The 17,930-nt window shown below is 41.2% G+C and overlaps 1 protein-coding gene across 3 annotated transcripts in view; it reads left to right on the forward strand.

Moving 5' to 3' along the window:
• APLF (aprataxin and PNKP like factor) overlaps positions 1 to 17,930 on the forward strand; it is a 1,047,939-nt gene that overhangs the window by 624,991 nt on the left and 405,018 nt on the right. For all 3 annotated transcript variants that reach the window (XM_053712114.1, XM_053712115.1, XM_053712116.1), the window contains one exon: positions 4,166 to 4,518. In XM_053712114.1, coding sequence (XP_053568089.1) covers positions 4,166 to 4,518 — 353 coding nt within the window. The remainder of the gene's footprint in view (positions 1 to 4,165; positions 4,519 to 17,930) is intronic.

Consider the following 17,930-nt stretch of genomic DNA (forward strand, 5'->3'; position numbering starts at 1 on the left):
ATCAATCATCAAGGAGGGACTCACAGTCCTCTGGCTATGAAAGAAGTATCTCGAATTTTGGTTTGGGCGGAATCCAGCTCCTGTCTAATCTCTGCGGTTCATATCCCAGGTGTAGACAATTGGGAAGCGGATTATCTCAGTCGCCAAACGTTGCATCCGGGCGAATGGTCTCTTCACCCAGAGGTATTTCTTCAGATTGTTCAAATGTGGGAACTTCCAGAAATAGATCTGATGGCGTCCCATCTAAACAAGAAACTTCCCAGGTATCTGTCCAGATCCCGGGATCCTCAGGCGGAGGCAGTGGATGCATTATCACTTCCTTGGAAGTATCATCCTGCCTATATCTTTCCGCCTCTAGTTCTTCTTCCAAGAGTAATCTCCAAGATTCTGAAGGAATGCTCGTTTGTTCTGCTGGTAGCTCCGGCATGGCCTCACAGGTTTTGGTATGCGGATCTTGTCCGGATGGCCTCTTGCCAACCGTGGACTCTTCCGTTAAGACCAGACCTTCTGTCTCAAGGTCCTTTTTTCCATCAGGATCTGAAATCCTTAAATTTAAAGGTATGGAGATTGAACGCTTGATTCTTGGTCAAAGAGGTTTCTCTGACTCTGTGATTAATACTATGTTACAGGCTCGTAAATCTGTATCTCGAGAGATATATTATAGAGTCTGGAAGACTTATATTTCTTGGTGTCTTTCTCATCATTTTTCCTGGCATTCTTTTAGAATACCGAGAATTTTACAGTTCCTTCAGGATGGTTTAGATAAGGGTTTGTCCGCAAGTTCTTTGAAAGGACAAATCTCTGCTCTTTCTGTTCTTTTTCACAGAAAGATTGCTATTCTTCCTGATATTCATTGTTTTGTACAAGCTTTGGTTCGTATAAAACCTGTCATTAAGTCAATTTCTCCTCCTTGGAGTTTGAATTTGGTTCTGGGAGCTCTTCAAGCTCCTCCGTTTGAACCTATGCATTCATTGGACATTAAATTACTTTCTTGGAAAGTTTTGTTCCTTTTGGCCATCTCTTCTGCCAGAAGAGTTTCTGAATTATCTGCTCTTTCTTGTGAGTCTCCTTTTCTGATTTTTCATCAGGATAAGGCGGTGTTGCGAACTTCTTTTGAATTTTTACCTAAAGTTGTGAATTCCAACAACATTAGTAGAGAAATTGTGGTTCCTTCATTATGTCCTAATCCTAAGAATTTTAAGGAGAAATCGTTGCATTCTTTGGATGTTGTTAGAGCTTTGAAATATTATGTTGAAGCTACGAAATCTTTTCGTAAGACTTCTAGTCTATTTGTTATCTTTTCCGGTTCTAGAAAAGGCCAGAAAGCTTCTGCCATTTCTTTGGCATCTTGGTTGAAATCTTTAATTCATCTTGCCTATGTTGAGTCGGGTAAAACTCCGCCTCAAAGGATTACAGCTCATTCTACTAGGTCAGTTTCTACTTCCTGGGCGTTTAGGAATGAAGCTTCGGTTGACCAGATCTGCAAAGCAGCAACTTGGTCCTCTTTGCATACTTTTACTAAATTCTACCATTTTGATGTATTTTCTTCTTCTGAAGCAGTTTTTGGTAGAAAAGTACTTCAGGCAGCGGTTTCAGTTTGAATCTTCTGCTTATGTTTTTCGTTAAACTTTATTTTGGGTGTGGATTATTTTCAGCAGGAATTGGCTGTCTTTATTTTATCCCTCCCTCTCTAGTGACTCTTGTGTGGAAAGATCCACATCTTGGGTAGTCATTATCCCATACGTCACTAGCTCATGGACTCTTGCTAATTACATGAAAGAAAGAAAACATAATTTATGTAAGAACTTACCTGATAAATTCATTTCTTTCATATTAGCAAGAGTCCATGAGGCCCGCCCTTTTTTTGTGGTGGTTATGATTTTGTATAAAGCACAATTATTCCAATTCCTTATTTTATATGCTTTCGCACTTTTTTATTCGTTAAACTGAATTGTGGGTGTGGTGAGGGGTGTATTTATAGGCATTTTGAGGTTTGGGAAACTTTGCCCCTCCTGGTAGGAATGTATATCCCATACGTCACTAGCTCATGGACTCTTGCTAATATGAAAGAAATGAATTTATCAGGTAAGTTCTTACATAAATTATGTTATTGTGATGCCTTTTCTGTTAAAGAGTCCTGTCCAGAAATTATAGGCCTTCCAGGTGGTGGTAGTTTCTTTTTAAGTATTTTAGGTATTGTGTAAAATCTTGCCATTCTGGGAAATTCTGCTTCCATTTTGTTTAGCAAACCATCTTGTACCCCCTCTTTGATTAGTTGTTCTTAAGAGTCTTTATACTCATCTGTTCTTTTTTTAAATTAAGTACTGTTTTCTATCTAAAAGTTGCATTGAGCATTCTTTCACATAATCTGTTGAATTCAGTATTACTACATTTCTGCCCTTGTCGGCCTGCTTTATAGTAATTGTTTTATCATTTATTAATTCTTTTAAAGCTTTCCTTTGTTTTTTTGTTAAATTATCCCTAAATGCTGTATCGATATGTAATGAGTCAATATCTGATTCAACCAATTTAACAAAGTTATTCACACATGCCACCTGTGACAAATAAATCTTATGAGCACTGTTTATATTATTGTATATGGTTTTGTTGTTTTTTGCAGTACAAATTGATTATGCAATATATGATATTTATAGATAATAATGCTTATACTATGTATAGTTCATTTTTAAGTCAAAGATAAATATTGATGGTTTTATCCATAGTTATTTGGGATTAATGTGGATACCACCTTTCTGGTGAATTACTAGTTAGTGTAAATTTAACCTCATACTCTGGATAAAGGGATCTTTTTTAAATAAGATATATATGCAGGTGGCCCTCGTTTTACAACGGTTCAATTTACACCGTTTCAGAATAACAACCTTTTTTTTTTAGTCATGTGACTGCTATTGAAAAGCATTGAGAAGCAGTGCATTTATTAAAATAGCCAGTAGGTGGCGCTGTCCGCCTGTGTTGCAGCAAAGCCAAACAAGCTGAAATTAATCAGTTTAACCAGACCTAAGCTAGCGAGCAGATTTCAAAGGAACAATATCTCCCTGTCTATAAATCAGTCCAGATTGGAATGCATAGAAAAAACTGTTTGCAGAAAAATGCAAGTGAAGTCTGTGCTAAGTGATTATTTTATTAGGTTTATAATGCTGTTTAGCAAATGTTTTTGTTCATATAACTTAGTTTAATTATATATTCTGTGTTGTGTGATTATTTTATTAGGTTTATAATGCTGTTTAGCATTTAAAGTCTTCATTTCAAAGCTTTAAAAATAATTTATTAGGTGTTACTTATGACAATTTTGAGAGGTGCCTGGAACCTATCTCCCTCACTTCCCATTGACTTAATAATAAACTGGGTTTTAATTTACAACGGTTTCGATTTACAACCATTCCTTCTGGAACCTAACCCCGGCGTAAACTGAGGGCTACTTGTATATGGGCTACCTATATATATATATATATATATATATATATATGTACTGTATATATGTGTGTGTGTGTATATATATATATATATATATATATATATATGTGTGTGTATATATATATATACAGTATATATATGTGTGTGTATATATATATACAGTATATATATGTGTGTGTATATATATATATATATATATATGTGTGTGTGTGTATATATGTATATATATATATATATATATATATATATATATGTGTGTGTGTATAAATGCACACATTAATGATATAGCTACTGAAAAAAGTTCCACCCTGTATCATGCATGCTAATCCCAAGCACACAATACAGCTGACTAAAACTAATAACGGGCACCCATTCTGTCTTAGCAAGCAAGAATACCTAAGCTCCAAGATGGCAGGATGTTGACACTGACCATCTATCAGTAAAGAGTTAAAATATGATAATCACATTGAAGACAGCTGAAACAACTGAGGAAAATAAATATCATAGTAACCATTTTATTGCAACTGTACCCATCAGTATAATTAATGTCCTTTTAGTTGTGTTCCTCTCATGAATATAATTTGAAAGGAGCTACAATTTTCCCTTATAGGCTTTCTCCCTTTTATATGCAAAGTATTCTTTTCATTTCAATTTCCATGCATTAGTTTGTATATTAGTATTTCCCTTCCTTTTAAATTAATTTTATATTTATATATTTATTTTTCTTCAGGCCTCAGCTGAAGTGTCCATGGATACATTTCATGGCAAAACCCCCATTAATAGTTTAAGTGATAAACACGACAGAGATTTGTTAGATGAAGATATGGATCTGCAAAACAATGAGGAGCACGATACACATCTGCAAACTGAAAAAAGTCCCAGCAGAAACAATGAAGATGAACAACAAAGCAGTATGCAGTCAGCTAAGCACTTAAAGCCACATCATTTAGAAATATCTGATGAAGACGATCAAGATGAAAGCTCTTCCACAAACAAAACATCTGCAAGAGCAGAATCCCCTCAGGGTGGTACCCAAACAACTAGTAAGAGACAAGCATGTATTTATGGGGATCGTTGCTACAGGTAATTTCTTAATAGAATAATATATATGTATGTATATAAATTCAATTCAATAACATATTTGTATTATTTGTTTGACAAAACCAGTTTAAGAGCTAAATTAAATATCTTTACAAATTGTTTTAAATTTTACTTGTTCTTCCATTTTAAAGGGAATGGAAACACCAAACTTTACTTTCATTATTTGGATAGAACATACAATTTGAAACAACTTTCTAATTTACTTATATTATCAAATTTTCTTTATTATTTTGTTATCATTTGCTAATGGAACAGCATTGCACTACCAACAGCTCGCTGAACACATCTAGTCAGCCAATCACTAGAGACAAATGTGTGCAGGCACCAATCAACAACTAGCTCCCACTAGTGTAGGATATGTGCATATTCTTTTTTAACAAGGGATACCAAGAGAACAAAGCACATTTAAAAATAGCAGCAATTTTAAAATTGTCTTAATATTAAATGCTTTATCTGAATCATGCAAGTTTAATTTTAACTTGCCTATCCCTTTAAATAGGGTATTTCTATATGAATTACAATGTATCTTCTTGAAAATAGATTTTCTTGTGCTTTTGGGGTTTTATCTGTTTATGGGTTAAGTCAGTTGCATATAAGGCAATTTCTAATAGGCACCTAATCCTAATTGTATCAGCTCTTCCCTATTCTAAATGAAGGGATACTTTTTCTTCTACCAATTCTTCCTTCTACCATCATGGTTTATGAATATAAATGAGGGCAATTTTGCCCTTGCTTTGATTAAAGGGGCCATACAACACTAGATGAGCCATATAACATTCCTCTCAAGCCTTTGGACACTTTTGCAAATGATCTTCATTTGATCAGTTCATGGTCACTATCACCCTTAAAGGAGCATTAAACACTATGGGCAAAATTAAAAGTGGAGCACTATTTAACGCTTTCGCTAGAGTGCTAATTGTGCTAGAAGTAAACTTTTCCTTCTTAATATGAGGAGAGTCCATGGCTTCATTCCTTACTTGTGGGAAATACATAACCTGGCCACCAGGAGGAGGCAAAGACACCCCAGCCAAAGGCTTAAATACCTCCCTCACTTCCCTCATCCCCAGTCATTCTTTGCCTTTCGTCACAGGAGGTTGGCAGAGCAGTGTCAGAAGATTTTGGAGTAGTTCCTTAGGAAGGGTATCTGCCCTTCGAGATGGGACTGGAGATTTAAGTAGTATTGTCAGCCTCTCAGTGAGAGCAGTGATGAAAGTTAGAATCTGGAGATGCAGGGAGAGTCTTTCTGTGAACCCATCCAGACTCATATTAGCAGCTTCTTAAGCAATCAGCGTTGATGAGTTTCACTGCCTGCTTTTCTTCACTCAAGTCCATGTCAGAAGCGCTGCTACAATCTGTCAAACTTGAAGAACTGTGTCGCTGTTCCACGGCATAGATTCCGGTAAGATCATTTAATTTTTTTTACACACATGTTAACGATAGAAGACAGGGTCTCACTGTGACTCCTTTATCTTTATGGAATTAAGGGTTAATATCTCCTGAGGGGGATTATTGAACAGTGGGGGTTTTTAATCATATTTGTTATGTGATTTCGACTGCTTATGTGTAAGAACGTTTGGGCTGATATGGAACGTACAGGTTATTTTCATTTTAAGAGCTGCACAGTTTCTTTATGTTAAGCTGACACCCTTTTTTCTTAGCAGGGGCAGGTCCTGCATGAGCACCATGTGACCGGGAATGGTCACTTTTGTTTCCCGCTTCTGATTCCTGACTGAGTGTCTGTGGAGAGGAGCATCTTCTCTATCTGTCTAGGTCATAGGAGGTGGTTAGTGCCCTAGCCATTGGGGGTATAAGGTGCCAGTTGTTTTTCCTTTCTATAATTTGATATAGACGAGTTATGGAGGATTCTGATCATTTAAAGGGGGATCCCTCCGATACAGAATTTGATACCTGTGTATATTGTGAGGAGGCCCAGGTAATCCAGCCCTCTCAATTATGTTCCGTATGCCGCAATAGAGTGTTCTCATCAACCAATGTTGAGATGTTAGAGACCACTGAGCCATCCGCCTCTGAGGACTCTGTCCAGTGAGATGTATTCCCTAGATTCTGTTCCTACATATGCAGTTTTCCCGAGTTCCGATCCTCCTTCACCTGTAAGGAGTTTGTTTCCACCAGAGTTTACTACGCAGTTCCGCATGGCCATCTCTACAGCCTTAGCGATGTTACCTATTCCTGCTACACGCAAGCAAAGGGTTAATCCAGGCTTTCCTGCCCAAGGACATTTGTGTAAAATAACGATTTTGTCTGATCAGTCTTCTGGGGATGCGGTTCCCTCTGAGGCTTCAAAGGGAGAACCTCCAGGGTCAGAGTCTGCTGACTTGGGTCCTCCGACTGCGGAGGTCTTAGCATTTAGATTTAGATTGGCACGCCTGCGTTTACTTCTGAGAGAAGTTTTGGCAATGTTAAAGGTTTCCAGTACTGCTCCGTCAGTTGAATCTCAGTCCTCGAAAATAAGATAATGATCTTAACTAGACGAGTAGAGGATGGTTATATTCCTTGGCGTCTTGTTTTACTTTTTGTTGTTTATTTAGAATCCCAGTTCCGAGCTCTATGGGAGGTTGTGTCGTATGACAGGCAGGAACTGTTTTTGTTTACCCACTCATTTTCAGCTTATTACTTGTGGGCTCTTGCCTTTTTTCTTTAACTTTGCTATTCCATTCCAGATAGTTTTTTGTTTTTTTGAGCTCTGGATTGTTTTAGAAACTCTTCTTAGAAAGACGTTTCGTCACATGGAATTTTTGATGGTAGAGATTGTTGGAGACTTCCGGTGGAAGCTTATAGATATCTACTCGGGGTGATAGTTCCCCGATATTTTTGAGAAAAATGTTAAGACTCTGAGCTTAATTTCTTTAATTTGATTATTCAGTTGTTCTAGCTTTGCTGGAACTTAAGAAGTTTTGTTTTAGCCCAGGAGTGTTCCGAAAGATACGTTGTTTCCTAGATGACAGGCAGGACCTGTTGTGGATACTAGTTAGGTCTGTTCCTTCTTTTTACTTAAGAGAACAAGTTTTTTTCTTCTAGATTCCAGTCCAGGTACAGCAGGCCCATCTATCCTAATTAACAGGCTGGACCTGTGTAGGTATTATCTGGGATAGGTGCTTGATACTGGATCATATGGATCTAGGGGTCCTAGAGGCCGGAACTAGGCTTCTTTTCTGGGCCCTTTGGAGTCATTGTCCCGGTATCTTTCGTACTGCCGGAATATTTTCTTCCACTGTTGGTGCATGCCCTAATGGGGGGAGGGTCTTCCCGTCCTAACTGGGTTCTATGATTTTTAAATAGAGCTTATTAATTCTTCTTTTAGCTGGAGAATGTAAGGTTCTCCCTTCCTTTGTTCGGAAGAAGGATGTCTTTCCTGTTTCATCCTTTTTGTAAAAATTTGGTTGTTTAGGAACCGTATCTTACAATAAACCTCGTTCTGATCCTTCTTGGGATCTGGGGTTTAAGGTGGCAGTATCCTGCTTCCAGATTTTACAGTAGTTCCCGGATTTATTTGTGTCTTTTCGATCCTCAGAGTTGCATCTAGACCTGAGTTCTGGTGTCGGCACCAGGGTGGATCTGGATGCTGTTTTGTCTTAAAGAAAGGGATTTTTATCTACCCTGCCTAGCAAGCTGAAGGCTTAGCGTTGAATCCTGCTGTGGCAGCTTTCTTTTAATCCTGAGATCTTGCAAATTTACCATCGGGTTATGCCCTCCAGTCCCCTTCTGGTCTTTGTTGATGCAGGGGTAGAGAGTGATAGACACAGCCGAGGCCATGACTTTGGCATGGTGTTAGTGATTCTGTCTTAACAGACTTACATGGAATACCAGTGGGGGAAATCAATTCCCAGTGATCCGTTCAGATCTCCCTTGATCAGGCTTTCAAGGCGTCAGTGTAAGCTCCACCGCTTCTGTAGCAGAAGGTGGGTTTGAACCCAGGTGGGGTTTCAGCCTTTTCATCCTGAATATGCTAGACATCTGGTATTCCTTAGAGGTTTCTTTTAACCTTCTTCTCTTTGACCATGTCACTCTTTGTTGTGGATGGTCAATCCTAGCAGGAGCAGACGTCAGGGATACGGTTTGCTCTGTTTATATCTAGAGTTGAGTCGCAGTTTAGGGGCTTCTCCTCCATGGATCTTATTACAGAGATCTGCTGGAGCAAGGTCCTTGTGTTTATCACAACCTGGACTCTCTGAGGCTGACTGCGTGGAATTGAACGCTTAGTCTTAGCCAAGAGAGTTTTTTTCTGAAAGAATGTTGATTCTCTCGTTCTAGCTCATAAGTCAGTGTATAGTCGCATCTATCATAAGGGGTGCAGGACCTACTTCTTCTGGTATGTAGAGCGGGGATTCTCCTGGCATAAGGCTAGGTTTTACTTGATCCTTTCCTTTCTGCAGGATGTTCTGGGGAAGGGCCTTCTGTTAGCTCCCTTAGGGGAAATATTTTGGCCCTATCTGTTTTACTGCTCGAGAGGCTCACAGAGCTTCCAGATGTCCAGTCTTGTTCAGGCTTTGACTAGATCAAGCCTGTTGTTTACATCTAGTGCTCCTCCTTGGAGTTTACATCTTGTTCTAAGTTTTGCAGAAGGCTCCGTTTGGGCTTATGCATGTAGTTGACATTAAGATTTTCTGTCTTGGAAGGTTTTTTTTTTTCTACTGGCTATTGCTTCAGCGCACAGAGTTTCTGAGATGGCTGCCTTGCAATGTGAGGTCCCTTACCTAGTTTTTCATGTGGTTGTTTCAGATCGCAACATCAATTAGGAGATTGTAGTTCCTTCCTTGTGTCCTAATCCTTCTTCTAAGGAGTGGTTATTTTATAACTTGGACGTGGTTCGGGCCTTGAAGTTCTATCTTCAGGCTACAAAGGAGTTTTGTCAAACTTCTTCCTTGTTTGTGTCTATTTTTGAAGAGTAAGCGGCAGGAAGCCTTGTCCACTTCCTTTTGTTTCTGATTGAGGAGCATGTTCGCTTAGCTTATAGACTCAGCGGGACGCAAGCCTCCTCAGAGGATTAAGGCTCATTCAACTAGAGCTGTGGCTCCCTCTTGGGTTTTGAGAATGAGGTCTTTAGCGATCAGATTTGTAGGGCAAAATTTTTTTCAAAATGTGTTACATATTTGGTGTTTTTGCTTCAGTGGAAGCAGCTTTTGGGAGATAGGGTTTTGCAGGCTGTGGTGCCCTCAGAACAGGGTCCGCCTCTCTTTTTACTCTCCCGTTTCATTCAGTGTCCTCTAGAGCTTGGGTATATGTTTCCCACAAGTAAGGAATGAAGCTGTGGGCTCTCCTCATATTAAGAAGGAAAACATAAATAATGCTTACCAGATCATTTCCTTCTGTATGAGGAGAGTCCTGACGAAATCTCTGTTGGGCGAACTTAAATTTGGTTTTGTTCTTCTGGCACCATTTTTACCCTGATATTTCAACTACTGTTCCTTGTTCCCTCAGCAGAATGACTGGGGGATGAGGGAAGTGGGGGAGGTATTTAAGCCTTTGGCTGGGGTGTTTGCCTCCTCTTGGTGGCCAAGTGGACTCTCCTCATACAGAAGGAAAGGAAATTATCTGGTAAACATAATTTATGTTTTTGTGTGTGTCTGGTTGCACTCATATTAAGAGTTGAAAGTAAAAAGTTATCGCTCTCTCTAAGTCATTGAAGCAAAAAAAGTGGAAAAAAAAACACCCTACTCGCGCACAAACCTGATCCCATATTCTCATGTGCGCTAAGCCGACATGAAAATATGAATATTTAACATTCCAATGTTGTTCACATACAAGAATATGTTCTATTTATTAATAAATGCATACTTCTACATATATCTGATGCTAATTTGATACACTATATATCTATACATACTGTATATATATTTATGTATGTGTGTATATATATATAGTTATGTATTTATGTACATATAGTTATGTATATATATATATATATATATATATATATTCACAGAGGCTGGTGCACTCGCACAAACAGGTGTCCAGTTGCCAGGGTGCTGAATGCAGGTAGAGATAAAGGTAATAGAATACAGCACTCGCTGGGCTTAAGGATAAGCAATAGAAGCTTTTATTTATGTGACATTTCGGGGACAGCTCCCCTTCATCAGACCAACAATAAAATGTGACAAGCAAACATTTATACCCTCTAAGACCCTCCCCCAGTGAACAGAAATTGCGCCAAAAACGGTTGTCATACACACCCAAATACAAGTTAATTAGCATCAGATACAATGTACCCAATCTATCCCAGAACATCCACCTCAATCTAAGTGAACATATGACATTAAAAAGTACAAATTAGAAGAAAAAGTCACGGACATAACTTGCTGCTAGCACAGAGCAAAAAGAAAGAAAAAGGGAGAAATGACATAGCAATGATAAAAGCATTTGTAATGTAATTTGTAATGTGACCAGAGGAATAGCAGTGCAGCAAATAGGAAATACAACATAATGTGCACTTAATAAATTGGCACTTAATCAATTGGAAAGTGAGACATACTGCATAAAGTAGGATCAAATAACTATGCTGGATAAAACATGCTAATAATATTTGTGGCACTGAGGACAATGAAACAAGGTGACACCTATATCCAGCAGTAAGCATAATAAAACATCAGTGTAGATTACAGATATGCCTATCTCCCCCTAACACATCTATAACCCTGATCACACAGCAGAGCGCTATTCCCAAGAACGTACAGTGTATAGTAACAGTCCAAAATCACACCAGCTGCTGTCAGTCAACGAGCCAGAGGTATCTGATAGGTCGGGGGCGCGCCTCTATGTGGTTTGTAATAGGAGAAAAGATATATACTGTTCAACCATTAAACTCCCTAGTGGAACAGTGTCAGTACAACAGGCTGCAATCAATGGGAAAAATATACAGTTGCAGTGAATAGTCATTGGTAAAATGTAATACGTAGTCAGGCAAGGGACAAGTCCGTCTGTACAAAGTGTCAATGTAAGAACCACCATATAAGGTTTACCCAGCAGATATATGTGAATAATGAGTAGACAGGCTGTAATGTGTGCACATAATGAACACTATGAATAAGCTGCACACACAACGTACAGCGGAGCCATATACAGTAAGGAGTATGTGAGAGCTATTATGCAAGAGAAGCACATTTCAAAAGGCGACAGGGGCATAAAATATATAGGATGTATTATAAAAGCTGTAGTGTGCATAATGTACTAAATACCTATAAATCTGTGTGTATAAGTATATACAACAAGTCAAGGGCTATAATGAGCAGGGCGTATGGGACGCTATGCCCCACTAAACTCCAACTTGGCCTAATGTCATAATAAATGTATACTTATAAGTACATAGTAAGAGCACTGCTATGAGCTAGCCACTATAATAAAGTTACCCAGCCTGGACAACAGCTAATAATAAACAGCAAAAAACAGGCTTACAGTAACCAGTCCGTATGGTGTTCAAACATCCCAGGTAGGGAAGTATGTACCCAACAGATATATGTAAAATAGAATAGCATAAAATGCAATAAAATAAAATGAAAGGGTCAAACATACTTATAGAAAGCAGTGCCAATCGTTACCCATATTCAGTCCTTTAGGGTGGATGGTATCCAATTTGTAGACCCATTCTGCTTCAAAGGTTATTAAAAAAGCTCTACAATGAGAGCCAGCACTCACTCAATAAATGATTCTTGTCAGGTGGTGAGCCACTCATGCATCTGGACCGCAATTTTCAAACAGCCCGTCCTAAGTAAGTAGCGCACATTAAGAAGTGCTACTATATATATAAATATATATACAGTGGATATAAAAAGTCTACACACCCCTGTTAAAATGTCAGGTTTCTGTGATGTAAAAAAATGAGACAAAGATAAATAATTTCAGAACTTTTTCCACCTTTAATGTGACCTATAAACTGTACAATGCAATTGAAAAACAAGCTGAAATCTGTTAGGTAAAGGGAAATAAAAATAAAAAAATAACACTTCCGGTGGGCGGGCTTAGGAGACGGCAGCTTGGTGTGAGAGCTCCGGAGCAAAAAGCTCCTAACAAGTATTTTTACTGGATATAACCACATATACCACGCAGAAAAACCTCAATCTCACCCTCCTAGAGCCCAGATGCACCCTAGCCTTGGTACACAGGGTACCCGGCACCTCCCGCATCGGCTGATTTCATCTGCCCCCACCGCAAGCTTACTGGCACATAAGGTGCACTTGTACATAACAGCCTTACCGCGCTGCCTGCGCGACTACTCTTAACCACAGACCCGAGACGGAACTGCAGGCTGGAACACTGGCGCAGAGACTCTTATTCTGGGCAGAAACCCGCCCGTGCAGCGGCGACAGAGACCGGCCTCCCAGAACGCCCGCGTGTACTTGCTCATCTGGAGCGGGCTGAGTGCGGATGAGTCAGAGGCACAACTCCTGAGGGTAAATAAGTAGTTGATCTCCCTGGCAGAGACCCTACACACAACGGAGAGGGGGAAGCAACACAGACGGCCACCAAGGGTCGGCAGACTTCACCTACCTGCAGCTTTCTCCCACTGGCGCGAAAGCTCCGGGCGCCATCTTGCTCTGCACGCGCCTGGCTACAGAGCGATCCTCCACGGCCTGGAATAAATGGCTGAAGATAGAAGGTGATTGTACCTCTCTGGGAACACGCTGAAGCGATCCCGCCCTAAGGCTGCCAAGACAAGATTTGGGTAATGTACTACACTCGCCCCCTTACACAAGCCTCTTAAGATTGCTGGGAGACATCTTTATTTTCTATACTGATACAGAGGGCTGAGAATACAGAACACTTAACTGTCCCTTGACTGCCCCTTACCGCTAACACTATACTCCCCGGATTGAAGGGTCCCTTGCCCCAGACTCTATTTGTACCCATGCTGCGGGGAGCCACTGATCTCATCACGGAGGGCATATAACAACCTTGCATACACTGTGTGCTGAGATAGACTGAACTGAATTGCTTTGATTGGCCCTGGGGAACAGTCGGAGTGCTAGTGACAGGCCTGGGCCCCTCAGCTCTAAGCGGGACTTTTACAGGCAGAATACAGCATAAGCCATCCTATCTCACTACTAGCGGTTACTGCTGTGGCCCCAAAGATAAAGTACAGATCAATGAACACTCAGACTCCTGCTGAACTCTTCAAAGCCCAATTCCTGGTTAAATGTTTTGTTGCAGGGGGTCTGGAGAGTGAACTCTTTCAGTTGTGGGAGAGGATTTGTATTTAATAACTCACTGTATATATTGTGTTTCACTGCCTGCTTGTAGAATAACAAAAACATATTGTATTGGTACATGGATAGATTTCTGACAGGAGGTAGGATGTCGGGTAAAAACAAGAATGTGAGCAGGGGTAAGGGAGCTGCTGACCACCCACAAGATTCGCCCCCTGCTGGGCAGGAGTCCTCTACAATTCCTATGGACACGCATGTTGTGGTTCAGCAGCTCTCCTCCATCTTCCTCCCAAAGATAGAAAACCTCCAAAAGGGTCTTGATCATTTAACTGGCGAAATGAAGCAATTTTCAGTTAGGTTCATTGAAATGGAGGATAGGGTGTCCGGATTAGAGGACACTATAGTAACACACGACACTCAGCTAGATGTCTTATTGAAACAGAATATAAATCTGCACCAGAGACTTGAAGACCTAGAAAATAGGTCGCGTCGCAATAACTTGCGCATCCTGGGAATACCTGAAAATGTAAAACCTAAAGAGCTTATCCGCTTTGTAGAAGACACCTTACCTAGGCTCCTTAAACTAACCCCCACTATGTTCAAGGGCAGTGTAGAAAGGGCTCACAGGGTAGGCCCAGAGAGGCAGGCTGATAGAGGTAACACTCAACCCAGACAGGTCATGATCAAACTACTACATTTCCAGCTTAAGGTAGAGATACTGCGAGCTTATAGAAAGGCTTCCCCTGTTTTGTTTGAAGGCTCTAAACTTTTAATATTTCAAGATTACTCCTCTGAGTTAATGAGAAAACGTAAAGAATTTTCACCAATTTGCTCTGAACTGAACAGGAAGGGGGAGAGAGTGTACCTTCTGTACCCAGCTAGACTAAAACTATTGACCCCCTCTGGCCCAAAATTCTTTGATTCCCCGCGAGAAGCAAATGAGTATCTGGGTAACAGGGAAAACAGAGACAGTGCAGACGCGTCTAGATCACCCCGATCAGACCCAGGCTGAGGGCTAAAGAATGGGAGAGTTAGAATGATTTTCTAAAAATTACCCTGATTGGGGTTCACCAGGTTTTGAAAGGTTAAACTAATGAGTTATTTACACATGTTACGGGGGGAAGTTGGCTATGTTGTTTTTTTTAACATACTTATCTGTGCAGTACTAACCGTACTGGTCACGTTGGTCCTCATACCAAGCTGCTCCCGCGGGGACGGGCTGGGGGTGTCGCAGGATGTGGCGATGCACTCATCAGTTTGTGGACTTTTTGGTCCTACCCAGCAGACTGGGGCGCCTCCTCTCTGGCCGGGGGGGCAGCTAAGATCACTGCCATGTTATACAGACTTAACTGAGCACTATATGTTTGTTTATGTTCATATGTTGTTTTGGTACATAATATGCTTCTCATACACTACACCCAAATTAGTATTGTTTCCTCTTAGGAATGGAACAACGACTCCATGTCTGGATGTGGCGTATCCGGATTTCCTTAGTCTAAATATTCATGACAATATATATGTAAAATGTCATCTTCATTCCCGAGTGTCATGCAACTTATCATGTTTTTCCCTTTTTTTTTTTCTTTTTTCTTTTACGACTATGGATTACTGTTGTGCTCATAGGCAAGATAAGGTTAGTGGGAATGTTTTTTTTTTTTTTTTTTTTTTTTTTCTCTTCTTCCTCTCTCGCCCTTTCTCTCTTCCCCTCCCCCCCTCGGGTGGCTGGCCTGATGTGGATCCACATATGTACATTTAAATGTCGGTAAGGTTTACAACTTGGAACGTTGGAGGGATTAACTCCCCCACTAAGAGAAGCACCATACTGACTCATTTAAGACGTTTAGGGACAGACATCGCACTGCTACAAGAGACACACCTCTCTGAGGTGGAACACGAAAAGCTTAGAAGGGACTGGGTGGGACAGGTGGAACACGTTTCTTACACTAACTCCAGCAGAGGCATAGCAATTCTTTTTGGGCGTAGGGAAAATATCGAAGTTCTAAACACACACAAAGACACAGAAGGGAGATATCTGGTGGTCAAGGTCAGGATGCACCAAAAAATACTAGTGATATGTAATATATATGCCCCAAACGGGAAATCCACAGCTTTTTGGACAAGACTCATTCAAACACTTGCTCCTTATCTGGGCCTAGATATTGTGCTAGGAGGAGACTTTAATCTGGCTCCGAACCCCACCTGTGACAGGATGTGGGACCCGGAACGCCTGGGGGAGGGGAGAAGGCCTGGAGGACAGGGCACTTTTGAGCGGAAAATATTCTCTCGACTATCGAGCTCTTTACAACTTGTGGATGTATGGAGGCTGCGAAATTCTGAAAGCAAAGACTTCACTTGCATATCTAGGGCCACGCCAACACTGTCGCGTATAGACCTCTTTATGATCGCTTCTAACCTCGTCTCGCGGGTGACCAACACTAAGATTCACAATGTAGTGGTCTCTGACCATGCGCCGGTTGAACTGGTGATAACGGTTGGAGCCACGGTCTCCAACAAACACACGCTCAGATTCCCAGGGTACCTGTATACCTCTGATGCTTTTTCAAAGCATCTAACCCATGCGTGGAATGACTACTACACAGACAACTCCGCGCATCGGGACAATCCAGAGTTGTTCTGGAATGCAGCAAAAGCAGTCCTGACTGGAGATATTATCTCATACGTGGCGGCATTACGGAAAAAAGCACAGGCAAAGTTGCAGAGTCTGCAAGAAGCCCTGACTGATTCTTATCAAGAATATTGCAGCGATCCCTGCCAGTCCTTGAAGGAAGTTTACCTTACTAAAAAGGGCGAGTTAGATGCGTTTTTGAGTCACCAGGCGGTTGCACAGCTTCTCCGATCCAATGCCAAATACTACAGGGGAGGGGATAGATCTGGCAGGCTACTAGCCTCACTAATAAATAAGCGGACGGCGATTGCAGCCATCTCCTACCGTGGCAAAACCCACAAAACTCCAGAATCCATAGTGGAAGCTTTGGCGAAATACTACTCCACTCTTTACGCTAGTCAGCAGCTGCCTCCTCAGGAGTCTATTGAGGCTTTCTGGAGAGACATAGATTTGCCACAAATTAAAGACGAGCAGCTAGCGGCCCTTAACGCCCCAATATCCTCAGAGGAAATCTTGAAAACTATTTCCTCAATGTCCAATGGGAAGACCGCAGGCCCGGACGGCTTACCCATTGAATTCTTCAAACTTTTAAGTCTCAAGTCACGCCAATTCTAACTAACCTATTTAATCTATATTATAAAGACCTATTGTCCCCCCCTAAAGCATTTACAATGGCACATGTGGCTTTGATTCCAAAGCCTGGGAAAGACCCTGGCCTACCCGAATCCTACCGCCCCATCTCCCTTCTAAATTCGGATTACAAGATATTAATGAAAATCTTGACCGATAGATTGAAAATAATCCTGACAGACGTTATTCACCCAGACCAAACTGGATTCATGTGCCACAGAACCTCGGTGACGAACGTGCGAAGGGTGCTGCATGCGATAGCACACTTTGCGACCGGACCTGAGACCCGGAGTGTTAGGGGGGAATCGGAGGCCTTCCTGCTGTCCCTAGACGCAGAGAAGGCCTTTGACAGAGTGGAATGGAGCCATCTTCTCGACGTGCTACGACGCTTTGGCTTCTCAGGCTCGTTTCTCCAATACGTGGATAACGTCTACTCAGCACCATGGATCCATGTCATGGCCAATGGTCTGTTCTCCCCACGCATCATCCTACAGAGGGGCACCCGTCAGGGATGTCCCCTCTCACCCCTCCTTTTTAATATAGCCCTTGAGCCCTTGGCTGTTAAGCTACGCAAGATATATCCGGGCATCGCGATAGGGGAAACAAGATTACACCTCGCACTCTACGCGGATGATATGCTGCTATTTATAGAGCATCCAGCAAAATATGTCCCTAAGATTCTGGCAGCAATCGAGGCGTTTGGGGCCTTCTCGGGCTACAGAATAAATAAAACCAAATCAGAGATCTTGTGGCTACGAAAACATCAAGCCCAATCAGTGACATATCCTTTCCAAGAGGCCCAACCCACCATGACCTATCTGGGTATCCAATTGTCTACCAACACCCAAACTCTTTACCAATCTAATATTGCGAAAGTGTGTCGAGATATAGAACGGACTCTGGATGGCTGGAAGAATCTACCAGTTTCCCTCACAGGACGAGTACACCTGATAAAAATGGTAATATTACCACGAATCCTG

The sequence above is a fragment of the Bombina bombina genome, chromosome 4 (assembly GCF_027579735.1).
Source record: "Bombina bombina isolate aBomBom1 chromosome 4, aBomBom1.pri, whole genome shotgun sequence".
NCBI lineage: Eukaryota > Metazoa > Chordata > Amphibia > Anura > Bombinatoridae > Bombina > Bombina bombina.